The sequence below is a fragment of the Condylostylus longicornis genome, unplaced genomic scaffold, assembly GCF_029603195.1.
Source record: "Condylostylus longicornis isolate FDR11 unplaced genomic scaffold, ASM2960319v2 ptg000126l, whole genome shotgun sequence".
Classification (NCBI taxonomy): Eukaryota; Metazoa; Arthropoda; class Insecta; order Diptera; family Dolichopodidae; genus Condylostylus; species Condylostylus longicornis.
The window spans coordinates 1,456,905-1,478,372 of record NW_026578094.1 but is presented as its reverse complement, the minus strand read 5'-3'; the positions used below and the strand labels follow the sequence as shown (position 1 = coordinate 1,478,372).

Sequence of the window (21,468 nt, the reverse complement as noted above, 5' to 3'; positions counted from 1 at the left end):
TGTCTAGATGTTGTAAATAAAATGAAAAGGAAGAAGGAAAATGGAAAATATATTTCAGTAAGACTTCCGTTCTTTATGTTATCTTTTGACCATTCGGAAGAGATAACCAAGATCTATAAAATCGAATACTTACAGCACATGAGAGTAAAAATTGAAGCTCTTAGAAGCAGCGGATCCATTCCTCAATGCAAGAGATGCCAGAGATTTGGACACACACAAAATTTTTGCCAAAGAGAGCCTAGATATGTAAAATGTGCTGGTAATCATATGACAGCGGAGTGCAACAAGAAGGATAATTTTCAGCCCAAATGTGCGAACTGCAATAAAGCACACCCTGCTTGCTATCGAGGCTGTTTGGTTGAAAAAGAATTGCAAAAAAGAAGATTGAAAAAGAATAAGACCAAACAAAACCAAGAGGAGGTAGTGCAATACTAATAAATTAGTAATATAAATTATAATGAAATACGAAAATTTTTTATGTATGGTGCCCATTTAAATTCCAAAATTGTACCTGCTTTACACGAGTGATTTGCCACAAACAGAAAATGCTACAATAGCCACTTTTGCTGACAATACTGCAATATTGGCAGTAGGAGCGAACATTAACGATTCGACAAAAAAATACAGGAGGCAAGTAACAAAATAAGACAGTGGACTAGGGATTGGAAAATGAAGTTGAATAAAGCAAAATCGGTTCACATAAACTTCACCAGTCGGAAAATAGTGAATCCACCACAAATTAACTTAAATGGAACGAACGTAGTGATCCATAACTCAGCAAAATACCTAGGAAAGACTTTAGATGTCAAGCTAAGGTGAAAAGAGCATATAAAGAAGAAACACACAGAATTGGAAAATAAATATAAAAAAAATTATTGGCTCCTAGGTCGTAAGTCCAATTTGGCAATTGATAAAAAGATATTAATTTATAGCCAAATCATTAAACCAATATGGTTATATGGTATTCAACTGTGGGGTTGTGCCAAGAAGACTCATATTAACAAAATTCAAACTTTCCAGAATAAGGTTCTACGGGGCATGGTAAATGCCACGTAGATATTAATTTATAGCCAAATCATTAAACCAATATGGCTATATGGTATTCAACTGTGGGGTTGTGTCAAGAAGACTCATATTAACAAAATTCAAACTTTCCAGAATAAGGTTCTACGGGGCATGGTAAATGTGCCATGGTATATACGTAACAGTGATATTCACAGGGACTTAGGAATTCCTTTGATTTTAGATGAAATTAGGAGTTGTGCTACAAAGTATAGGGCTCGTCTAGAACATCATATAAAAATGGAAGCAGCTCGGCTGCTAGACAATGGCGTTATGACAGAAAGACTTAAACGAACAAGAGCTTTCGATTTAACACGAAATACCAATTTCCTTATGGAAGGTATTTAATTCCTAAAACCAAGTTAGCGCGGAGGTAATAGTTGGTCTGTAGGACTAGTTTTATCCGAACTAGTTTTACTAGTTCAGAGTTTAGGTGATTTTTTAGAGTAGGAGTCACGCTCCTCCACTGTCGGAGGAAAAAGGCAGATAGCGCCGTCCTTGTGATCATGCTATGGTGATTCTTTTTCTCATTATCATTCACCATTTATGCTATTCGTCATAAATATGCTATGTTTTTTGGCAGTGAAGTACGGTTATTGAATGAAACTCAGCTCCTATTAATTAATAAAAATTCTGTAGCCTCGAAACCAGTGCTGTCACCAATATCAATATTACCCCAATATCTGAATTTTTTTAAATCTTCAATTCGAAGAATGGATAAAAAGAAAGTCTTCACAAACTCTTCAATATCTTCAATTGAAGTTGAACTGAAAAAAGCCAAAATATCACAATTTCAATTTGAACCAAATCAGACATCACAACGAAAAATTTATGATATGTACAATGACACATGATGTCATAACGTATGCAAATTTATTGCGCCTAGTCCAATAATATAGAATGAATAAATTTTGAAAAATATGGAAAAAGGTGTAAAAAATTTCTTAAACGACTTAAAACTATTTTGTGTAGACGCTGTCGTACAGTATTGATCAGATATCATTTCAATGCAGTAAACTCATCAAAATTAAGGCGTTGCGTTTGGAACATCCCTGATTTAAATACAGGGTGGGCATAAGAAATTAACCTAAAAATAAAGTGAAGGATTTTTATCTGATTTCTAATTTATATTTACTTCAGTTAAAGCTACCGGTGGTTTCTTTCTTTTTGTAAGCTGCAATAATAGGAAAATTGTATGTATAATGGACAGAGACTGGCGTCCATTTATATATGGCGGGCTTGCTTCAATCACAGCTGAGTTTGGTAAAATTTAAACATTAACAAAATAGTACCAAGATCATTGTGTCTTTTTAGGGACCTTTCCAATTGATACGGCGAAAACCAGATTGCAAATTCAAGGTCAAAAAATCGACCCAATTTTTTCTGAGTTAAAGTATTGTGGAATGATTGATGCTTTTATTAAGATATCTAAAGAAGAAGGCATATCTGCCCTCTATTCTGGGTAATATAACCATTTTTAAAAACTAACACTTATATTCTGTTAGTCGTATTACTTGACGCGATGGGTTTTTATTCAAAAATTTTATTCAAAAGTTTTTCAGAATAAAATCATTTCCAAAAGTTCAAATTTTATACTGAAAATCAAAATACTTTTTAATAATACCGCATCACCTCGAATGATGCGACTAACAAAATATGAGTGTAAATTTTGCAAGTGTATGAATTTATGGAAATCCAAAAATTTTCTGATTTTTGAAATATTTTGTGTGACTTTATATTTATAATTCCACATAAAGTAAAGTAATGCCTACTATTTTCTTACATATTACTCTTATTAAGAATTCTTTTGCTGGTATAGATTGTAGTATTCAACAAAGATCCATACACTTATAACCATAACCCAATAATGAAGTTTATTTAATTTCAAGATTTTCAGTATATGGCCTGCTGTTCTGCGACAGGCAACTTATGGGACTATTAAATTTGGTACCTATTACACTCTAAAAAAAATGGCAAGTCATTATGGCTTGCTAATTGATAACGGAACTGGTAAAGAAAAAATTTTGGGAAATGTATTGTGTGCAGTTTCAGCTGGTGCAGTGTCAAGTGCAATTGCAAATCCTACAGACGTTTTAAAAGTGAGAATGCAAGTTCATGGTAAAGGATCCAATAATCTTGGCTTATTTGCTTGTTTTGGTGAAATATATCGATACGAAGGCATCAAAGGTTTGTGGCGAGGTGTTGGACCAACTGCTCAGAGGGCTGCTGTCATTGCAGCAGTTGAATTGCCAGTTTATGATTTTTGTAAACATTACTTAATGAGCACTTTTGGTGATAAGGTAGTAAATCACTTTATGTGAGTATAGTTATATTAAACATTGGAAAAGTATAGCTAACGGTGTGTTGTTTAAAGCTCTAGTTTTGTAGCCAGTTTAGGAAGTGCTATTGCCTCAAATCCAATTGATGTCATAAGGGTAAGAATTTTGAAAAAAATAAGAAGTGAATACATAAATTTATTTTATTTTTTTTTTGTTAAGACACGATTGATGAATCAGAAAAATTTTGGTGTAAATTTGAATTCGCCGTCACACACTGCTTCAAAAAGAGTGTATAGTGGAAGTCTGGATTGTTTTTTCCATGTAAGATACACCATATTACTAAGTACACACATTACTTTCTAAAAACTTACGTGAATTTTCAGACAACCAGAACTGAAGGTTTCTTGGCGTTGTATAAAGGTTTTGTACCTACATGGTTTCGAATGGGACCTTGGAATATCATTTTCTTTATTACATATGAACGCTTGAAGCAATTTTATTAGATATAGATTTATAAAATTGAAGCGCTAGGTGTCCATTTAAAAAAAGCAGCATTTAGTATTTTTGATTTTACCCGATAAAAAACTAACCGCATATTATAAGTTTATGTAACTAGAGGCGCAAAGTACATGTGTGCATGTAAGAGCTCATCCCTGATTATATCTGCTCAAAATAGTCAATTTATGTTATATTGTTTAATAATTTCAGAAATAATAATATACTTGTGGCTTATTCAAAATAAATAATATACAAATTCATTGTTTAAGTTTCATAAATTCTAGTAATATTTAAGTTTTTGTCATGTCCTTATTAGTAGAAAATTAAAAGTTTAAAAAATGAGTTTAACTGATTTGTTAGTTCAAAATAAAAATGTTTATTCAATAAGTTGATGTTCCAATTTAGTTTCAAAATATATTCAAAAACTATTTTCCTTTAGCGTACCTTTATGTCTCCATAGCTACAAGTGGAATTGAGTCGCTAGGGCCGTGGGGAGGATCCTCATTGTCCTTGGCTATAGGTGCTGGTGTATCGTCATCGTCATCATCATCAGGGCGAGTAGCTGCAGCTTTTGGGGTTTTGGATTTCGTCAGAGACATATAGTGACGGCTTTCATTATCATCTAAAATTTTAAACGGTTGATCTTTGCCAACAATAGCAATTGATATATTTAAAAGTGGAGACACCTCATCTTTAGACAATAGATCTTCATTTGGCAATGAACCACGCAAAGCTTGAATTCCATGGCAAATTAAGTCGTCCTTTGAACAATCAAGAAAATCGTTAAGGTGTCTTTCCAAATAAGTTCGGGCACTCTGAGATCGTGATCCAATAGACATAGCTTTACAGTCAAAATAATTTGCTGATGGAAGCACTTGATAAATATGGGAACCTTTATCATCGTAACCTCCTACAAGCAATCCTACACCATAAGGACGACGGTCATAACGCTGAGTTGTTATTTGCATTTTATTACCCAAATCTAAAATTAATCGTGCCACGGGGTAATAGGTATCGTACGTGTACTTATAGTGCAAGCATTGGCTACGCAAATAACAACTTAACACCCTGGCATCCGCTGTAATACCAGCTATAGAAATTCCTAAATGATCGTCTATTGGAATAATTTTTTTTTGGTACGAAGAAAGTTCAGATGATGCTCTTTTCAAAGCTACTAATACAGCATAATCCGTATTCTTTAATCCAACTGTAGCTGAACCAAGTTTAACTGCTTCCATGGCATATTCCACTTGATGTAGACGACCTTGCGGACTCCAAACAGTAACATCGCTATCATACTGATTACGGAACATTTTCAATGATATTTTATATTTCAATTAATTTTTATATATAATTTTTTAAGTTAATTCCTTTTATACTTAATGAATAGTGAATAAACTAAATATGAATGATAAAATGACATGCAAATTTTGAGCAGTGATGCCGTCTTAGAAATTTTGTCGTTATATCTAGCGTAATTTTCAAAACAGCTAAAAAATTAAATATCTGTTGACTTTCTTCTTACTGAGTTAGTGATAAAACAACAATTATGACGAACAATTAATAAATTTTTTATTTTTGCGCTTAATTATACGAAAGCAAATTTTATATTTATACGATTTTGCAAAAAATGCTTATATGTGTATACGTATGTTGGTACTATTTATTTACTTTAAGTTTCTCTTTTGATTTAAGGCTTGAAGTGAAAAAATGAAAAATTAACCCAGCATTTACACGTACAAGTTACTTGCAAGAAAGTTGCAATACATACAAAAATTTTACTAACACATTGAAATATTTCTACTTGCTTGTTTACTTGCAGTTCAACTTGCAAGAAAATTTTGCTGCCAGTAATTTGAGCAAGTAATTTGACATATTGAGAAATTCACAAAAAAAAATTTGTTGTTTTGATTTTTTTTTTTTTAATTTAAAATTTTTGAATTTTGTTTTGAAAAAATTAAACTTAGCAAACTTATGGTTTCTAAAATTTATAAACAATTATATATATTGCTAGTTGTTTTCTTCTCAAAGACATTTTCAAAAATTAACTTGCTAAACGCCTACGTCATAATAGCAAGTAATTTGACATTTCGAACAACTAATTGACAATTAATATTATACAAACTTGCATGCAAGTAACTTGTATGTGTAAATGCTGGGTTAGATATAAAGACATTATTGACAATATAATTAATGAAAGACAATTCTTAAATATTGATATAAATACATAGTAAAGAAAAAATTTGAAGAGGGAATTAGAAAATAATATCTAAAATACAATCAAATATTATTTTTTAAATACAAATTTTATATAAACTTCAAAATTTTACCTCTGTTTTTATTTGAAAAAATATTAAAAACTTAGTATCATTTATATCAATTACCTAAGAAAAAAAATGTTTAAAATTTTTGGAAAAAACAATCATATATTTTTATGACCGGATTTGAATATTTTTCTATTTTTGAAATAAATGGTATTTTACCAAATGACTCAAAAATTCCGACTGTAAAATAACAGGTATTTTAAAATTTTTGTTCAGGTATTTTAAAATTCTTTCCGTTTAGAATTAAGATAGGTCATACATACACATGCAGGGACATTTTATAAATAGATTGCTCTTGTTTACCTGCTAATAAAATATGAAAAAAGAGCACAGCAAAATTTTTGAAGAACTCAATATAACGTCTTTGAAATAGTTTTAAAATAATTATTTAAAAAAAAAATTATTGGAAGTAAGTACATACATATTTATTTTTAATGACTTAAGAACTAACTGATATTATTTGAAACAATTTTATAAGTAACGTATAAATAACTGAAATGAGATAATTCAAATTGTTGAAATGTGTCAACCTATATTACTTTTATTAACATTTTTGTTAACCGATACTACTCATTTTACCTTATTGGGAAATACAAAATGTGCATAAAAAATCATACATCCTTCCTCATTAACATTTGAAACCATACTGAAATATGAATTTGAAATTTTTTTTCATTTTTTCTTTCCTCCTACCTTTCTTTCTTTTTCGTGCAATAGAATTTAAATGGGAGCGTTTTAAAAAATGTGTATCATAGTATACCTACTAATAAGTAGTTCGACTCTCCGTTTACATCACACTAATGCAATCACTCACCAATGTTTGTATACAACAAATTCCCTTAGTTAAAAGAGTTAAGCAGTATACCTTCTTATTTTCGTTTTTATACACATAAGAATTTTTGGGAGAGGGAAAGAGTACGCAATAGATGTCAACCTGTTTTTTATAATATTATTTTGAAAGGCGACACTTTATTATTTGTTCCTATATAAAGTATAGGCACAAAAAGCGACACAATAATTTCTGTAATTCATTCCAGTACAAGGTGGCAAAAAATGTGTATTATATTATAAAAGCGAAGAAGAAAAAAAGTGTTTAAAAAAATTATTATAATTTATATAATATAATTTTTACAAATAATAAAAATAAATTTTGAAAAGACGTACAATAGTAAAAAAAATTTAAATAGTTGTGAAAAAAATATTTTCTTTTATAAAAATGGGTAAACATTATTTGAAGTGTTTGGGATGAAAAAAAGCCGACACGAAAATTTCATTTGTTGCCAAAAGATGTGAAGAGGTAAATATGTACTTTTGAAAATATTTTAAATATTTAGTGTTAGGCATTTGTAATTAATAAATAAAATAAATAAATTATCTTTAAATTTTTTATTTTTATTTCAATCTTAATAAATTTAGAACATATTTGCCATGAATAATATATTTCCCGGTAATAATTATATTTCATAAAGTAATCAGTACCTTTTTTTCTTTATAAATTACTTTATTTCTATGTCACTACCTGATACTGTGTATCTACTGTACCAGGTACATGCATGTGTACATTCATACATGAAATTTCAAACTCTTTTGCTTTCATACATTCGAATTTTTTACCTAAGTTTTATAAAATGAAAAATAAATTTTGTTATTATCAAAATAAAATAACAAAATTTTTACCTAATTTAATTTTATTCTAGTTCAATGTTTTTGATACACTCGTTTGTTTACAATATTTTGTTTCTTTCTTGCCTACACAACTCTTATTACCATCTATTTCTAAAAAAAATGGAATAAATGGAAAAAATGGAAAGAATTTGGAAGCAAGATGCAAACGAAAACTAACGGAATGGAACGAGTTGAATTACTTATTAGTAGATATACTTTGATGTGTATAATATCGTGAGATTTTTTAAAATATTAAACTCTTTTTTACGTAAAAAAAAAAAAAAAATAATAAAAAATATGACACGATCAGTGGCATTTAAAGAAAAAACCAGCAACGAAGCCAAAAATTCGTAATATTTCGTAAAAAAAATTGAGTATTGGAACTTGTTAGATATAAAGACATTACAGGATATTATACACTAGTGCTGTCATATTTTTCTCTGAGCATTGGGACTTGTTAGATATAAAAACATTAGCTTGTCGGTTTAGTTGTGACCTATTTAAAGTCAAGCTATTTTTTCTCTCAACTGTTCTTTGATTCTTCTGAAAAAAGCTGGTTGTTTTTATACCCTGCACTTTGTGAAGGGTATATTAACTTTGGTATGGAGTTTGTAACTAAGTGAACTCAGCGTAAAATTCTGCGTTGATTTAGACCATAACTCAAAAACGAATAATGCAATCGATACCAAACTTTCACAAGTTTTTTCTTTTGTGCCATGGACGAACTTTATTGTAATTGAACTAATTTGGACAACTCAAGGAGTTTATTTTAAATATTTCAAAAACTAATAAAGGTATCAATATAAAATTTTGTATACATGTGTCCAATTATATTCTACACATGCAAATTTTTAATATTCGGCAAAATAATAAAGTCAGATTCATGAAACTTGGCAGTCATGTGTCCAATTATAGATCAGATATATTTCTGAAGTTTTAGTGAAATTGTTTGACAGGTTCGAGTACGTGCCATACAACTCTAGAAGCTAATTTTAAATATTTGGAAAAATAATAAAGTCAGATTCATGAAACTTGGCAGTTGTGTGTCCAGTTATAGGTCAGACATATCCGTGAAGTTTCTATAGAATGGTTTCACAGGTTTGAGTAATTGCTATACAACAACGAAAGGTGCAGGGTATAATTCAATCGGTTTATAAGGACTGAATTGACAAAAATTGTGTGTGGTAGTAATCCAATTTTAAAATTTATAAAAACAATTAAAAACATAATGGGAATGAAGATATTTTTAAACATAATGGATAAAAATACAATGATTATGCAGTTACTAAAACTTAATTTAAAGAATTATATTTATATAACATAAAAATAGAAAAACGGTAATTGGAGCGAAAAGGTTTGGGGTCAGACATATTTTAAAGGAAAGATTGACCAAAGAATAGTCTGGTTCAGGAGGTGAGGCTAAGAGATGAAGAAGCCTTTATAAATTTCCATTGTACGGACAAAAAAAATGTTCGATAAATTGATTTATCAAACATTATAGGGCCACCATTTAAAAATATAAAGATTTTTCATTATGATTCATATTGTAGAATTTATTTTAATTTTAGTAAGTTCGCGGCACTTAAATTTACATTTACAAGTCGCCAATTAAATTATTAAATATAATAAATAAAAATACGTTAATACAGTGGAAATTACAATTAGAATGTTTTTCCAGGAACCTGTTCAGAAATACTTTGTGCACCATTTGACCTTTTCTGGCCACATAACTTTTTCCTCTATTGTTTATCCTATTTTTATTATCTTTCCAGTTTGAGGCATTAATTTTTTTTTTTTACCTCTATTGATCTTTTTTACTAAGCGATCTTCACAATTTTCGGACACGACATCTTTATTTTAGAACGTTTTTCCACAAACTGCCAACTTTGAGAGCCAAAAACAATGCTTAAGAAGTGTGGGAGACCATTATAATGTTTAAGAGAAATATAGAGAATGGAATAAGGAACATTTTTTTAGCAAAACATAACATTCGAAATTTTGTAATTTAGAATGTTATTCGCGCCGCACGTTCATTTGTAAAATAAATATTTTTAATAGTCTATACCTATAGTTGTTTTTGCTTCTACGTTCAAAATTGAATTAAAATTTTATTCCACTTTTCTGACCTTTGAATTGATGTTTTACAAAAATCTCTGCACTAAAGTTGAATTCGATTCAACTTTTTGAAAGAGAAAAAACGCTGTTTTAAAATAAGAAGAATGTCAAAAATACAAATTTTCATACAAAGCACGTCAGGAAAGCGACGAACCAGTGAATCCATCTTTAACATGTTTTGACATATGTTTTGCTAATATTATAATACGTCGTGTGTTTCACGGCTGACATATTTTTTGTAATGTCAGGTATGTGCATATTCAATTTTCGGTTGTTGTGCAGGGCTGACAATTTCAGTATGTCAAAATTAGGCTAATTGACGTTTAATATTGTTGAAAAAATTAACTTGAGAAACTACTATAAGAGAATACAAATTTCATGCAGATTTTATATAAAGAAAAGACTGTGTTTTTTCAAGAAAGTTTTATTATTCTGAATCAAAAATTTATTCAGAAACTAAAGCCTTTACAAAAAGAACCAGTAGATACATATTAATTAAGTTATTGCTTTTCTATGTTATATTGATTTTGTTGAAAAAAGTTGCACAGAATTAGAAGAATGTTTATGAAGTAAAAGAAATAATTTGCGTTTTAAGTTGGATTTAATTTTAGTTGTAGTCAATTTAATAGTACTATAAAAACGTCGTTTGATAAATAGCAAATAAAAAAGCAAGACTTTTAAAAAATTCAAAATATTTTTTTGGCACTAATATCGACAAATATTGTTATTTCATATACATATGTGTAAACAAAACGAAGGATTTAAGATATCTGGTAGATAATTTATTACATGCAAAATGAACGTTGTTGGAGATTATGAGTACAGCACCAAAGACATGTTGGGACATGGTGCTTTTGCAGTTGTATATAAAGGAAGGCATCGTAAGGTATTTACTTTAGAAACAGTATGCACATATTTAAAAATTTGCAGAATAATTTAATTCAAATAATATATTACATTTTGTCAGTAATAAATAGTTTCAAATTAACTTTCGCTCATAAGACCCTTTAGTTAAATAATTTTCAGATTCTCTTTTGAAAATATAAGTCATAAATTTTTTGGTATTAAAAAGTTTATGTTTGATCATTAAAAATACTATACATTCTACCCAGAATATAACGTAAAGGATAAAATTCTATTTATGTTTCAATATAATAGGCGCATAAGTAATAATGCAGTTTTCAGAATTTAAAAACATTTGATTTTATACATAATTCTTCTTTGTTTACTACAAATAAACTCAGTTTTAAAAAGGAAAGTCAGTTAAGTTTCTTTTTGAAAATCTAAACCCAAAATTATTTTATTTTATTATTAGTATACCTAATTGAATAAAAATAACGAAGAAAAAATTTAAATAGTGCACGATTATTTTAAAATGAAATTGTTTTTTTTTTTAAACAGGAATTTTTTTCATTTCACGTAATTTCAATTTGAGAATAAATTTCGAATTTATTTTCAAGAAAATTTCAATAAGTTCAAAGTCGACACAAAAGTAATTTTATAGCTTATTTTATTATAAACGTTTTTGCTCGGACTTTACATATTGAATTCAAATGTCGAAACATTTGAATTTTAATTTTTAAATTTTAAAATTTCCCCGGAAATTGAAACGCAAAACAACTGTTTAGAAACTCGTTTTTTGGCTACGATAATCTCAATTATACTTTTCCAGTACGCGAATGGATTCTGTTAGCTTTCTCATGGATTACTCCTAAAATATTGCGGAAGTTTGATTCTGGAATTCAAAGATTCGCAAGACCAAGTTGAATGAATTTAAAAATTTGTATCATTCTTTTATTTTTCATATTCATAATTAAGTTTTACTGTCGACACTACAATTATTAAGACATTTTATACGTACTTAATAAGTTCTTACTTTTTGTCTCTACTTTTTTCATTTTAAGTCAAATCGCATTATAGTTTTATTATCCAAACACCACGTTGTGTATTTTTTATTTATATTCTGAAACAAAAAATTTACAAAAATTGTTTAAATATATTGTGTCAATATTTGCAGTTTAAATATATTGTAAAATGAATTTACCTTATTGAAATTATGTCAAGGATATAAGTAAATTTTAGTAGGGATTTTGGAAAAAACTTAGCATTACGGTGTATAATATGCGAGCATTTATATAAGTTCCACTTATTATAATTGGTTTAGTTTAAGTATTTAAAATTTTGCCCCGCACCAAGTACCAATCTCTTGGTTAAAAGCACTCCCTCGGTGTTTCTGCACGTGTTAAATTTAAAATATGCTAGAATTAAACACCGCAGCTTCTTTGCTGCAAACGGTTAACCTCCGAGAAATCTTTGTTTTCTGTTGATAAAAATCACACACTCCCTCATAACGTGCATTACTCACTGTGAGTAATGTCATCGAATTAGCTTTTTTACCTGCTGTTGGCTATATTCACCCAGAAGCTGTTGGTTATAGTCACCCTTAGGTTATCGGAATCCTCAAAGTTATCTCCAGACCTCCAGCCTCATTTTCCAAATCTCTTTTTTGAACGGTCTTCGAAACCACTGTGAACTCACTCCAAAGAAGCGTTACAATCTCATAAAACGAGCTTTAACTGCCATCGTTAGTACGTTATGACATAATTAATTCCATGTCAATCATTGTACGTAATTAAATGTATCAATGTACGTACTTAATTGAAAATTGAAAAAAAATGTTTACTTGCATTCTGTATATTAATAATTTTCAAATACAAAACAAACCGCATCTGCACTGGAAGACAAAAAAAAAGAAAGTTAAAAAACGTTTGGTCGCCTGGAATATCATTATTATATGTCTCATCATTTAAAAATATTAAATTTTCGATTATACATATATCTGCTAGTCTATAGTTAAAATACAAGTTGTTAAATTTTGTGTGAATTTAAATTTTTGTAAAAATTAAACATATTTTAAAACACTTCTGTCTACTTTTTTTAATTTTTAAATTTTCCATAAATAATAATAAAAAAGTTATGAACTTCGCCCTGGAGAAGACTTAATTTTCAGGAGAATTGCAGATATTAGCAATCGATTCACTGAAGTACAGGTTATATCCATTCGCCCCTTTCGTACGATACAGTAAATTGGGGATGTGAATCGGAAATTTTATCCATTTTGTCCATGAAGCCATGGACGAAGTTACGAGACCTTTTCAGCCTTTTCCTCTTGTGTTGAAGAGCCTTTACTTTGGACTTGCCATCCCTGATGTATGTATGCCATAATTTTTTTTTTTTTTATTTTTTTCTAATTTCTTTAATTTTTCCCTCTGCTTCTTGGATAAGAAATGGCGTTGTATCTTGCTTATCCGTTTTGATAAGAGTGGCTGCAATTTCTTCCTCCGGCGTTAGAAGAAATTCTTCACCTGCGTCGGTAGAAATGTGCTCTGGTTCCGTTCTTGCTCAGTTATTGTTCTTGCTGTTCTTGTTGCGATTGTTGTTCTTTTTATTTTCGTAGTTGTTATTATTGTTGTAGTTTTTTTTTTTAATTTCAAAGTTCATTTCTGGTTCCTAAAGTAGCAACTTGCGAAAATTAATTTAAAATGGAGGCGATTGGTATTCAAAGTTCGCATATTAATGAATAAGTTTCCTCTTAGCCACACAGTCTTCGGCATTTTCTGTTTCTGACGTATAGATACCAGACTGAAAATGGAAAAGTAAAGGATTCGCCACCAGCTAATGATACGCCACGAATGTTACTTTTTAGTCTTTTTTTTATTTCCCGCTATATCCGAGACCCACAGCACAGAGGTGGTGTCAGCCTTTACTTTGGACTTGCCCATGAAATTTTAAGTCCCCATGCATTAGTTACATGTGATTTTTTTTCAAAATGATAGACATTTGCCTTACCTTCATTTCACTACCAAGTATTTCAAGAATTTCACTATGAAGAAAATTTGAAATCAAATTTAAAAAAAAAATAACATAGTATTATCACATAGTATTATCAACCATCGTATTATCAACCATCGTATTATCAACTGATCCATCAGGCACGGACGTTTGCTTTTTTTATTACGCATTTTTAACACTTTTTGTAAAAATTGAATATTATTTGTGTGAATATGAATTTTCTTTACTTTAAATAAATCTTTTCGTACGTTTATAATAAATGCCAGATTGATTTATTATAGTAAATGCCAGAACCCTATTTAAATTGGATCGAGGTACTGGTTCAAGTAGATGCCATACAACTTCAAAATTTATTTGACCATATCTTAGAAGCTATAAAAGTTGTATTAAAATTTCGCACAAGTAAATACATTAGTAGGGCCAATGTGTTTGAGAAAACTCGTTGAAATTGTTTGGCTCCTTCTGGTAGTTGCTATACAACTTTAAAAGTTATTTGGCTATATCTCAGAAAGTATAAAAGCTGTGATATTGAAACTTTGCATAAGAAAATATATTAGTAGGGCCAGTGTTTTTGATAAAAGTCATTGATATTGCTTGGCTCCTTCTGGTAGCTGCTATACAACTTCAAAAGTTATTTGGCTTTATCTCAGGAACTACAAGAACTGTGATATTGAAATTTCGCACAAGTAAATATACAATAATATATAGGTAGGGCCAATGTGTTTGAAAAAAGTCGATGAAAATGCCTGTCTATTTCTTGTGGCAGCCATACAACTTCAATAGCAGTTTTGTTTAGTTAGTTGAAACTTTGAATAGGATAACAGATTCGTACGCATATTACAGAGCTGACACGGGCAACTCTTTTTTTTGTCGTTTACTCACTTTTTATACACTTTCAAATCAGAATTATCAGTATTTTCTAATGGATGTTTCACTTTTCCAATAAGATTACTCATTTTTTTGATTGGATTTTTGTATTTTTTCTGAAATTATCGACTAAATCTTCCACTTTCAAAAACAAAGTGAAAAACTTTTGTATACAGTTTAAAAAAAACGAGATCTGTACGGAATAATTCTTGTCACTCGAAAATTACAAGTACATGATTGTTTTGTTACTCACTTTCTTCTCTCTTTCCGAGTAAAATAGCGAGATAGACGATCAGGCCCTAAACTTACGTCATAATTTTCTCTCATTTATATCTTAAATTATTAAGAGATAAATGAGAGAAAATTTCTAAAACTTTCTAAAAATTTTTCAAGTTTTATAAAGTTTTTAAACACTTTCTTATACCAGACAGACCTATTTTATAAAAAAAACTGAATATGTAGTAAAACATTGGTGATTGTTATTCGTCAGATTAAATTAGAAGAGAATGTGATGAAAATGAAGGTGTTTGATAGAAGTTTTGAGGAAGAAATTAGATTGAATCTGATAGAAAAAATATAAAATTACCAATTATCACTAGATTTAAAAAAAATTAAATTTTTCCATTGCGACGCATATTCGTTTTTTGAATTTCATGTTGTCAGTTAATTGAGTTATTATACATATGTACATATATAATCTAAGATTAAATCTGAGTCTGATGAAAGACTTTGCCAAATGAAAGCACAAATAATACAAATTATTCTTTTTTTTATCAAATTAGCTGTTACGTTTTTAAAAGTAAAACGTCGACAATTAATTTTTTTTGGGGTTTCAGCAACGAACAGCTGATTTTTATTTTGGTTATAATTTTTATAGCAAAATTATTAAACAGGGATTATTCGATATTTGAAAGCGGTTAGATTTAATTAGTGGTTAATACTTACACCTATGGAAAAAATATAATTTAACAACAAAAATACATACCTACATATGTATGTAGGTGTATTATACAAAATTAAATTTTTCTTTGTTAAACGTACATACAAATATACAATTGTATATTTGTTATTTAGAGGTGGATAGTTGAAAACTATCGATAGTATCGATGGAGATATCGACACAATCGATAGTTTTCAACTATTGAAAATATCGATCGTTTTAAAGTCGATACAATGCTATGTCAAATAAACATCAATTCTTGCCAAGTATTAATAAATTTTGGGCAGGAACGGGGAAATTTTGTTTTCAATTTTACGAATTTCATAACATTATTTTCGTACGTACACACATTAATTTATTAGATCAATGAAACTTGAAAATTTTTTCTGTTTATGTCCATGTTCTTTTTTTCACTCCAAATATTTTGTGAAGTTAAGCTGGCATTGAGTTTCATTAAATTCCTTCTTTGGAATGAAGAAGCGAAAAAACTTGTTATTATTGCTATTTGAAGTTGAAGTTTAACACACAACATATCATTTGAATACCGAATTTAACTGATCGTAAATGTTTCAATGCATACAATATTTTACTAACATTATTATTGTTATTATTATTATTATTATTGTCCTTATAATTATTGTTATTATAATTATTATTATTGTTTATTATTATTATTATTTTTTTTTTTTTTTTTACCGAGAGGACGGGTGAAAAATCTCGAAAGACACTGCCAGACGAAAAGCAGTAGTGTGAAACTTTAATTAACTAAAAAACACCCTCCTCAAAATAAACTATAAAACTAGTCGGGACGACTAACCATTAATTTTGCTCTAACTTTTTTGATTATTTACAAGCCTTTGATCTGGCACAATAGTGTACTAAGTACTCATTGTTCCAGATAAAAAACTTTAAACTAGCTCGAGAGGTTTCGTACGTTTAAGTCTCTTAACAAAGTTTTGATTGTCAACCAATCGAGCCGCCTCGATGTTGACATGATTGGATAAACGCATTTTATGATTGGCTGCTTGCTTTTTAATTTCGTTTGTGACACTTAGAATCGTGAGATCCCTGTGTATATCAGCATTACGGACATACCAAGGGGCGTTTACAATGTCCCGTAATACCCTATTTTGAAATCTTTGTATAGATTGGATATGAGTCTGCGCAGCGCAGCCCCACAACTGAATACCGTAAGCCCAGACAGGCTTAAATATTTGATTATATATCAAAACTTTGTTGTATATCGTCAATTTGGAACGCCTCCCCAAAAGCCAGTGGAACTTTCTGTATTCCTCCTCTAGTTGAGATCTCTTTTTCTTTATGTGCTCCATCTGAGCTTCGCGTCCAACGTCATTCCTAAATACTTCGCCGTGTTTGCGGTCGGAATCAAGACGCTATTTATTTGAACCGAAAATGAATTGTCAATTTTCCTATTAGTGGAATTTACATGTACTGATTTCATTTCGTTAAGTTTTATATTCCACTTTCTAGTCCATTTTGAGATCTCATCACTGGCTCTTTGCAATTTTTGTGTAGAATCATTTTCATTTCGTCCAACTGCGATAACTGCTGTATCATCAGCAAATGTAGCTGTTGTCACTCCTTCCGATTCAGGAATATCACACGTGTATAGCAAGTACAATATCGGGCCCAATATACTCCCCTGTGGTACCCCCGACTTGATATCCCTAAGCGAAGAGTACTTCTCTTCCTGTTTAACTCGAAATACCCTATTAGTCAGGTAAGATTCGAGCAGGTCAACATACTGCCTTGGTAGTAATAGCCTAAGTTTTTTTATTAATCCACAATGCCAAACCTTATCGAAGGCCTGGGCTACGTCCAAAAATATGATAGAACATACTCCTTTTTTCCAGTGAATTCTCTATTAGGTCAGTTATTCTATGAATCTGATCTATGGTTGAGTGGTTGCGGCGAAAACCAAATTGGTGATTCGGGATTAACCTTTTACTTTCAATTATAGGCTGGAGTCTTCTCAATAAAAGTTTCTCTAGTAGTTTTGAAATCATTGGCAACAAAGAGATTGGTCTATAAGAAGTCGCCCTGTCTATAGGTTTGCCAGGTTTGTGCAGCATGATTATCTCTGCAACTTTCAGGCACGTAATTGAACCTTATACACGCATTTATTAGGCGCGTAAGCATCGTTATACCCCTTTTGGGTAATTCTTTCAAAATATCGGCCGTTATTAGGTCAAATCCTGGGGCCTTCCTAGGTTTAAGAGCCCTAATTTCTTCTATAACATCTCTTTCCCTGACAATTGCAGATTCCTCATTTTCGTACACGCTCCGGCTGTCATGCGGGCAGAATATATCGGCCAAATGATCCGCAAACGCATTTGCCTTGTCCTTGTCAGTTTTTGCCCACGTTCCATCTATGTTTTTAATAGGAGCGAGATGCTTGATAGGTTGCTGCATTTTCTTTGTTGCCCTCCACAGTGAGTAATTGGTTTTCTCACACGCCGTCAAATTTTGAACATAATCAGCAACCGAATCCTCTTTGTATTTTCTAATACAGCGTCTTAGTTGCTGCGATTCATGATTATATCTGGTTTTATCAGCAGGATCACGCGTTTGTTGCCACCTTTTTCTCGCCCGCCTGCTTCGTTTTACTTTTCCTAGTATATGCGGGGGATAGTTAATGCCCCCCCTCCTAATAACGTTAATTTTGGAACTACTCCAAGCCGCCTTTTGAATAATTTTAGTAAAGTTTTCGACCTCCTCATCTATGTGCTGGGTCGTTCTTATTCTTTTCCTTAGATCTATTTGTCGTTCAATCTCTAAGCGGAAGGTTTCGCTCTTTTCATAACTACATTTTCTTTAAGTACAAGAATAATCACCGAATGATCGGAGTCAAGATCGTAGTTATCATGTACCTCGATAAAATTTTTCGCAATCCGTTTCGTTATGAAGAAATCTATTAAATCTGGACACTTATTAACATCGGTTGGCCAATACGTTGGCTTCGCAGTAGAGTGAAAAAGGCACCCCGTGCCGCCAATTGCTGTCTTAAGTTCTCTTCCTCTAGTTGAAGTATGCCTTGAACCCCAATCAGTGTGCTTGGCGTTAAAGTCACCCCCCAATATAAATCTATCGCCCAGGTCTGTCAGAACGCATTGAAACGTTTCTGCCGTAATTTTAAATCTAGGGTGACAATATAATGCAGCCACTCTAAATTTCTGCTTAGTCGAAGTGATCTGAACCGCTGTCATTTGCATTCCCTCGGTTTGCATCTGGTGCAGATCACAATGCACCACATTTTCTTTTATTATTATCGCCGTTCCGCCCTTCGCTATATTTCCAGGATGGTTCGAGTTGTAAATTCTGTAACCTGGAAACCGAATCCTGCTTCTTAAGGTCATATGTGTTTCAGTTACGAGGCACACGTCTATATTCTGTGTATGCAGAAAAACTTCAAGCATGTCTTTTTTATTTGCAATACCATTGCAATTCCATGTTGCTATTCTAAAATTACCTCGTGCCATCATTTACCAGGCCTTTTGGTATTCGATTTTTTCCCTTCGTTCTCTAAAATACTCAATCTCTGAGAGATTTTGTGCATCATATCTAGCATGTTCTGCATCATATTTTGCATTTTATACAAAACATTCACGTCACTGGCCCTTGTTTTATTGCTCGGGCCACCGTCATCGGTTTTCGTCTGGAGAACGTCCCTGTATGTTACATCTTTTGAGACTATTCTCGAGGTGAATTTCCTCAGTGGCCGTTCAGAATTTTTCAGGTTGTTGTTGTTCAAATTTATACGTTTTTGCAGCTCCTTAGCTACAAGGCATCCCCTATAGTTTGCTGGGTGGGCCTCCAAGCAATTGGAACACTTTGCTGCAGTACTCTTTGGCTTACTGCAATCTGATGTTAAGTGCCTGCCTGCACATTTAACACAATTCGGTTCTCTCTAGCAAAATTTTTGTGTATGCCCATACCTTTGACACCTTTTACACTGCGGAATGGTCCTGTCCTTTCGAAGTGCCTCTATCCTAACCTTCATCCTGTTTATGTAATCGATTTTATAAATTTTTTTCATCTCTTCTTCATTTGACAATGTTAACATAAACAGCGGTAGAGGCACCATAATGTTTTTCCCATTTTCTTTCATTTTCTTAATTTTATTGGTTACATCTAAAATCTTGTAACCCCTAGAGCTTAGGTCTTCCTTTATATCTTCCGGTTTACAACTAGGGTGAAGACCCCTTACCATGACTTTTATTGGTCTGGCCTGCTTGTTTTCATAAGTATGCCATTCTAGTCCAGATCCATTCATGGCTCTGGTTTATTATTATTGTTTATTACATTATTATTATTGTTTATTATTATTATTGTTTATTATTATTATTGTTTATTATTATTATTGTTTATTATTATTATTGTTTATTATTATTATTGTTTATTATTATTATTGTTTATTATTATTGCTTATTATTAATATTGTTTATAATTATTATTGTTTATTATTATTATTGTTTATTATTATTATTGTTTATTATTATTATTGCTTATTATTGTTGTTTATTATTATTATTGTTTATTATAATTATTGTTTATTATTATTATTGTTTATTAATACTATTGTTTATTATTATTATTGTTTATTATTATCATTGTTTATTATTATTAGTGTTTATTATTATGATTGTTTATTATTATTGTTTATTATTATTATTGTTTATTATTATTATTATTGTTTATTATTATTATTGTTCATTATCATTATTGTTTATTATTATTATTGTTTATTATTATTATTGTTTATTATTATTATTGTTTATTATTATTATTGTTTATTATTATTATAGTGTATTATTATTATTGTTTATTATTATTATTGTATATTATTATGATTGTTTGTTATTATTGTTTATTATTATTGTTTATTATTATTATTGTTTATTATAATTATTGTTTATTATTATTATTGTTTATTATTACTATTGTTTATTATTATTATTGTTTATTATTATTATTGTTTATTATTATTATTGTTTATTATTATGATTGTTTATTATTATTGTTTATTATTATTATTGTTTATTATTATGATTGTTCATTATCATTATTGTTTATTATTATTATTATTGTTTATTATTATTATTCTTTATTATTATTATTGTTTATTATTATTATTGTTTATTATTATTATTGTTCATTATTATTTTTGTTTATTATTATTATTGTTTATTATTATTATTGTTTATTATTATTATTGTATATTATTATTATTGTTTATTATTATTATTGTTTATTATTGTTGTTTATTATTATTATTGTTTATTATAATTATTGTTTATTATTATTATTGTTTATTATTACTATTGTTTATTATTATTATTGTTTATTATTATCATTGTTTATTATTATTATTGCTTATTATTATGATTGTTTGTTATTATTGTTTATTATTATTATTGTTTATTATTATTATTGTTTATTATTATTATTGTTCATTATCATTATTGTTTATTATTATTATTATTGTTTATTATTATTATTGTTTATTATTATTATTGTTTATTATTATTATTGTATATTATTAGTATTGTTTATTATTATTGTTTATTATTATTATTGTTTATTATTATTATTGTTTATTATTATTATTGTTTATTATTATTATTGTTTATTATTATTGTTGTTTATTATTATTATTGTATATTATTATTATTGTTTATTATTATTATTGTATATTATTATTATTGTTTATTATTATTATTGTTTATTATTGTTGTTTATTATTATTATTGTTTATTATAATTATTGTTTATTATTATTATTGTTTATTATTACTATTGTTTATTATTATTATTTATTATTATTGTTTATTATTATCATTGTTTAT

The 21,468-nt window shown here is 29.4% G+C and overlaps 3 protein-coding genes across 3 annotated transcripts in view; 2 read left to right on the top strand and 1 right to left on the bottom strand.

Moving 5' to 3' along the window:
- Nucleotides 1-2,111: 2,111 nt before the first annotated feature.
- Nucleotides 2,112-4,067, top strand: LOC129614891 (mitochondrial uncoupling protein Bmcp). Its single transcript, XM_055529850.1, has 7 exons — nucleotides 2,112-2,130; nucleotides 2,203-2,325; nucleotides 2,377-2,524; nucleotides 2,960-3,379; nucleotides 3,437-3,497; nucleotides 3,561-3,662; nucleotides 3,725-4,067. The coding sequence occupies exons 2-7, from the start codon at nucleotides 2,265-2,267 to the stop codon at nucleotides 3,842-3,844; spliced, it is 912 nt and encodes a 303-aa protein (XP_055385825.1). The 5' UTR covers nucleotides 2,112-2,130; nucleotides 2,203-2,264; the 3' UTR covers nucleotides 3,845-4,067.
- Nucleotides 4,068-4,191: 124 nt separating this feature from the next.
- Nucleotides 4,192-5,263, bottom strand: LOC129614892 (proteasome subunit alpha type-1). The gene has a single exon (XM_055529851.1). It carries the CDS (start codon nucleotides 5,150-5,152, stop codon nucleotides 4,286-4,288), a length of 867 nt encoding a protein of 288 aa, XP_055385826.1. The 5' UTR covers nucleotides 5,153-5,263; the 3' UTR covers nucleotides 4,192-4,285.
- Nucleotides 5,264-10,396: 5,133 nt separating this feature from the next.
- The window catches only part of LOC129614910 (serine/threonine-protein kinase unc-51), a 161,776-nt gene continuing 150,704 nt past the window's right edge, over nucleotides 10,397-21,468 (top strand). Inside the window, exon 1 of the mRNA XM_055529875.1 lies at nucleotides 10,397-10,829. Coding sequence (XP_055385850.1) covers nucleotides 10,740-10,829 — 90 coding nt within the window. The 5' untranslated portion in view covers nucleotides 10,397-10,739. The remainder of the gene's footprint in view (nucleotides 10,830-21,468) is intronic.

Coding starts and splice junctions, on each gene's coding strand:
- LOC129614891 (XM_055529850.1), top strand. CDS start 2,265: ATGGACAGAGACTGGCGTCCATTTATATATGGCGGGCTTGCTTCAATC. Junction 2,326..2,376: donor TTCAATCACAGCTGAGTTTG/GTAAAATTTAAA, acceptor GTGTCTTTTTAG/GGACCTTTCCAATTGATACG. Junction 3,498..3,560: donor ATCCAATTGATGTCATAAGG/GTAAGAATTTTG, acceptor TTTTTTGTTAAG/ACACGATTGATGAATCAGAA.
- LOC129614892 (XM_055529851.1), bottom strand. CDS start 5,152: ATGTTCCGTAATCAGTATGATAGCGATGTTACTGTTTGGAGTCCGCAA.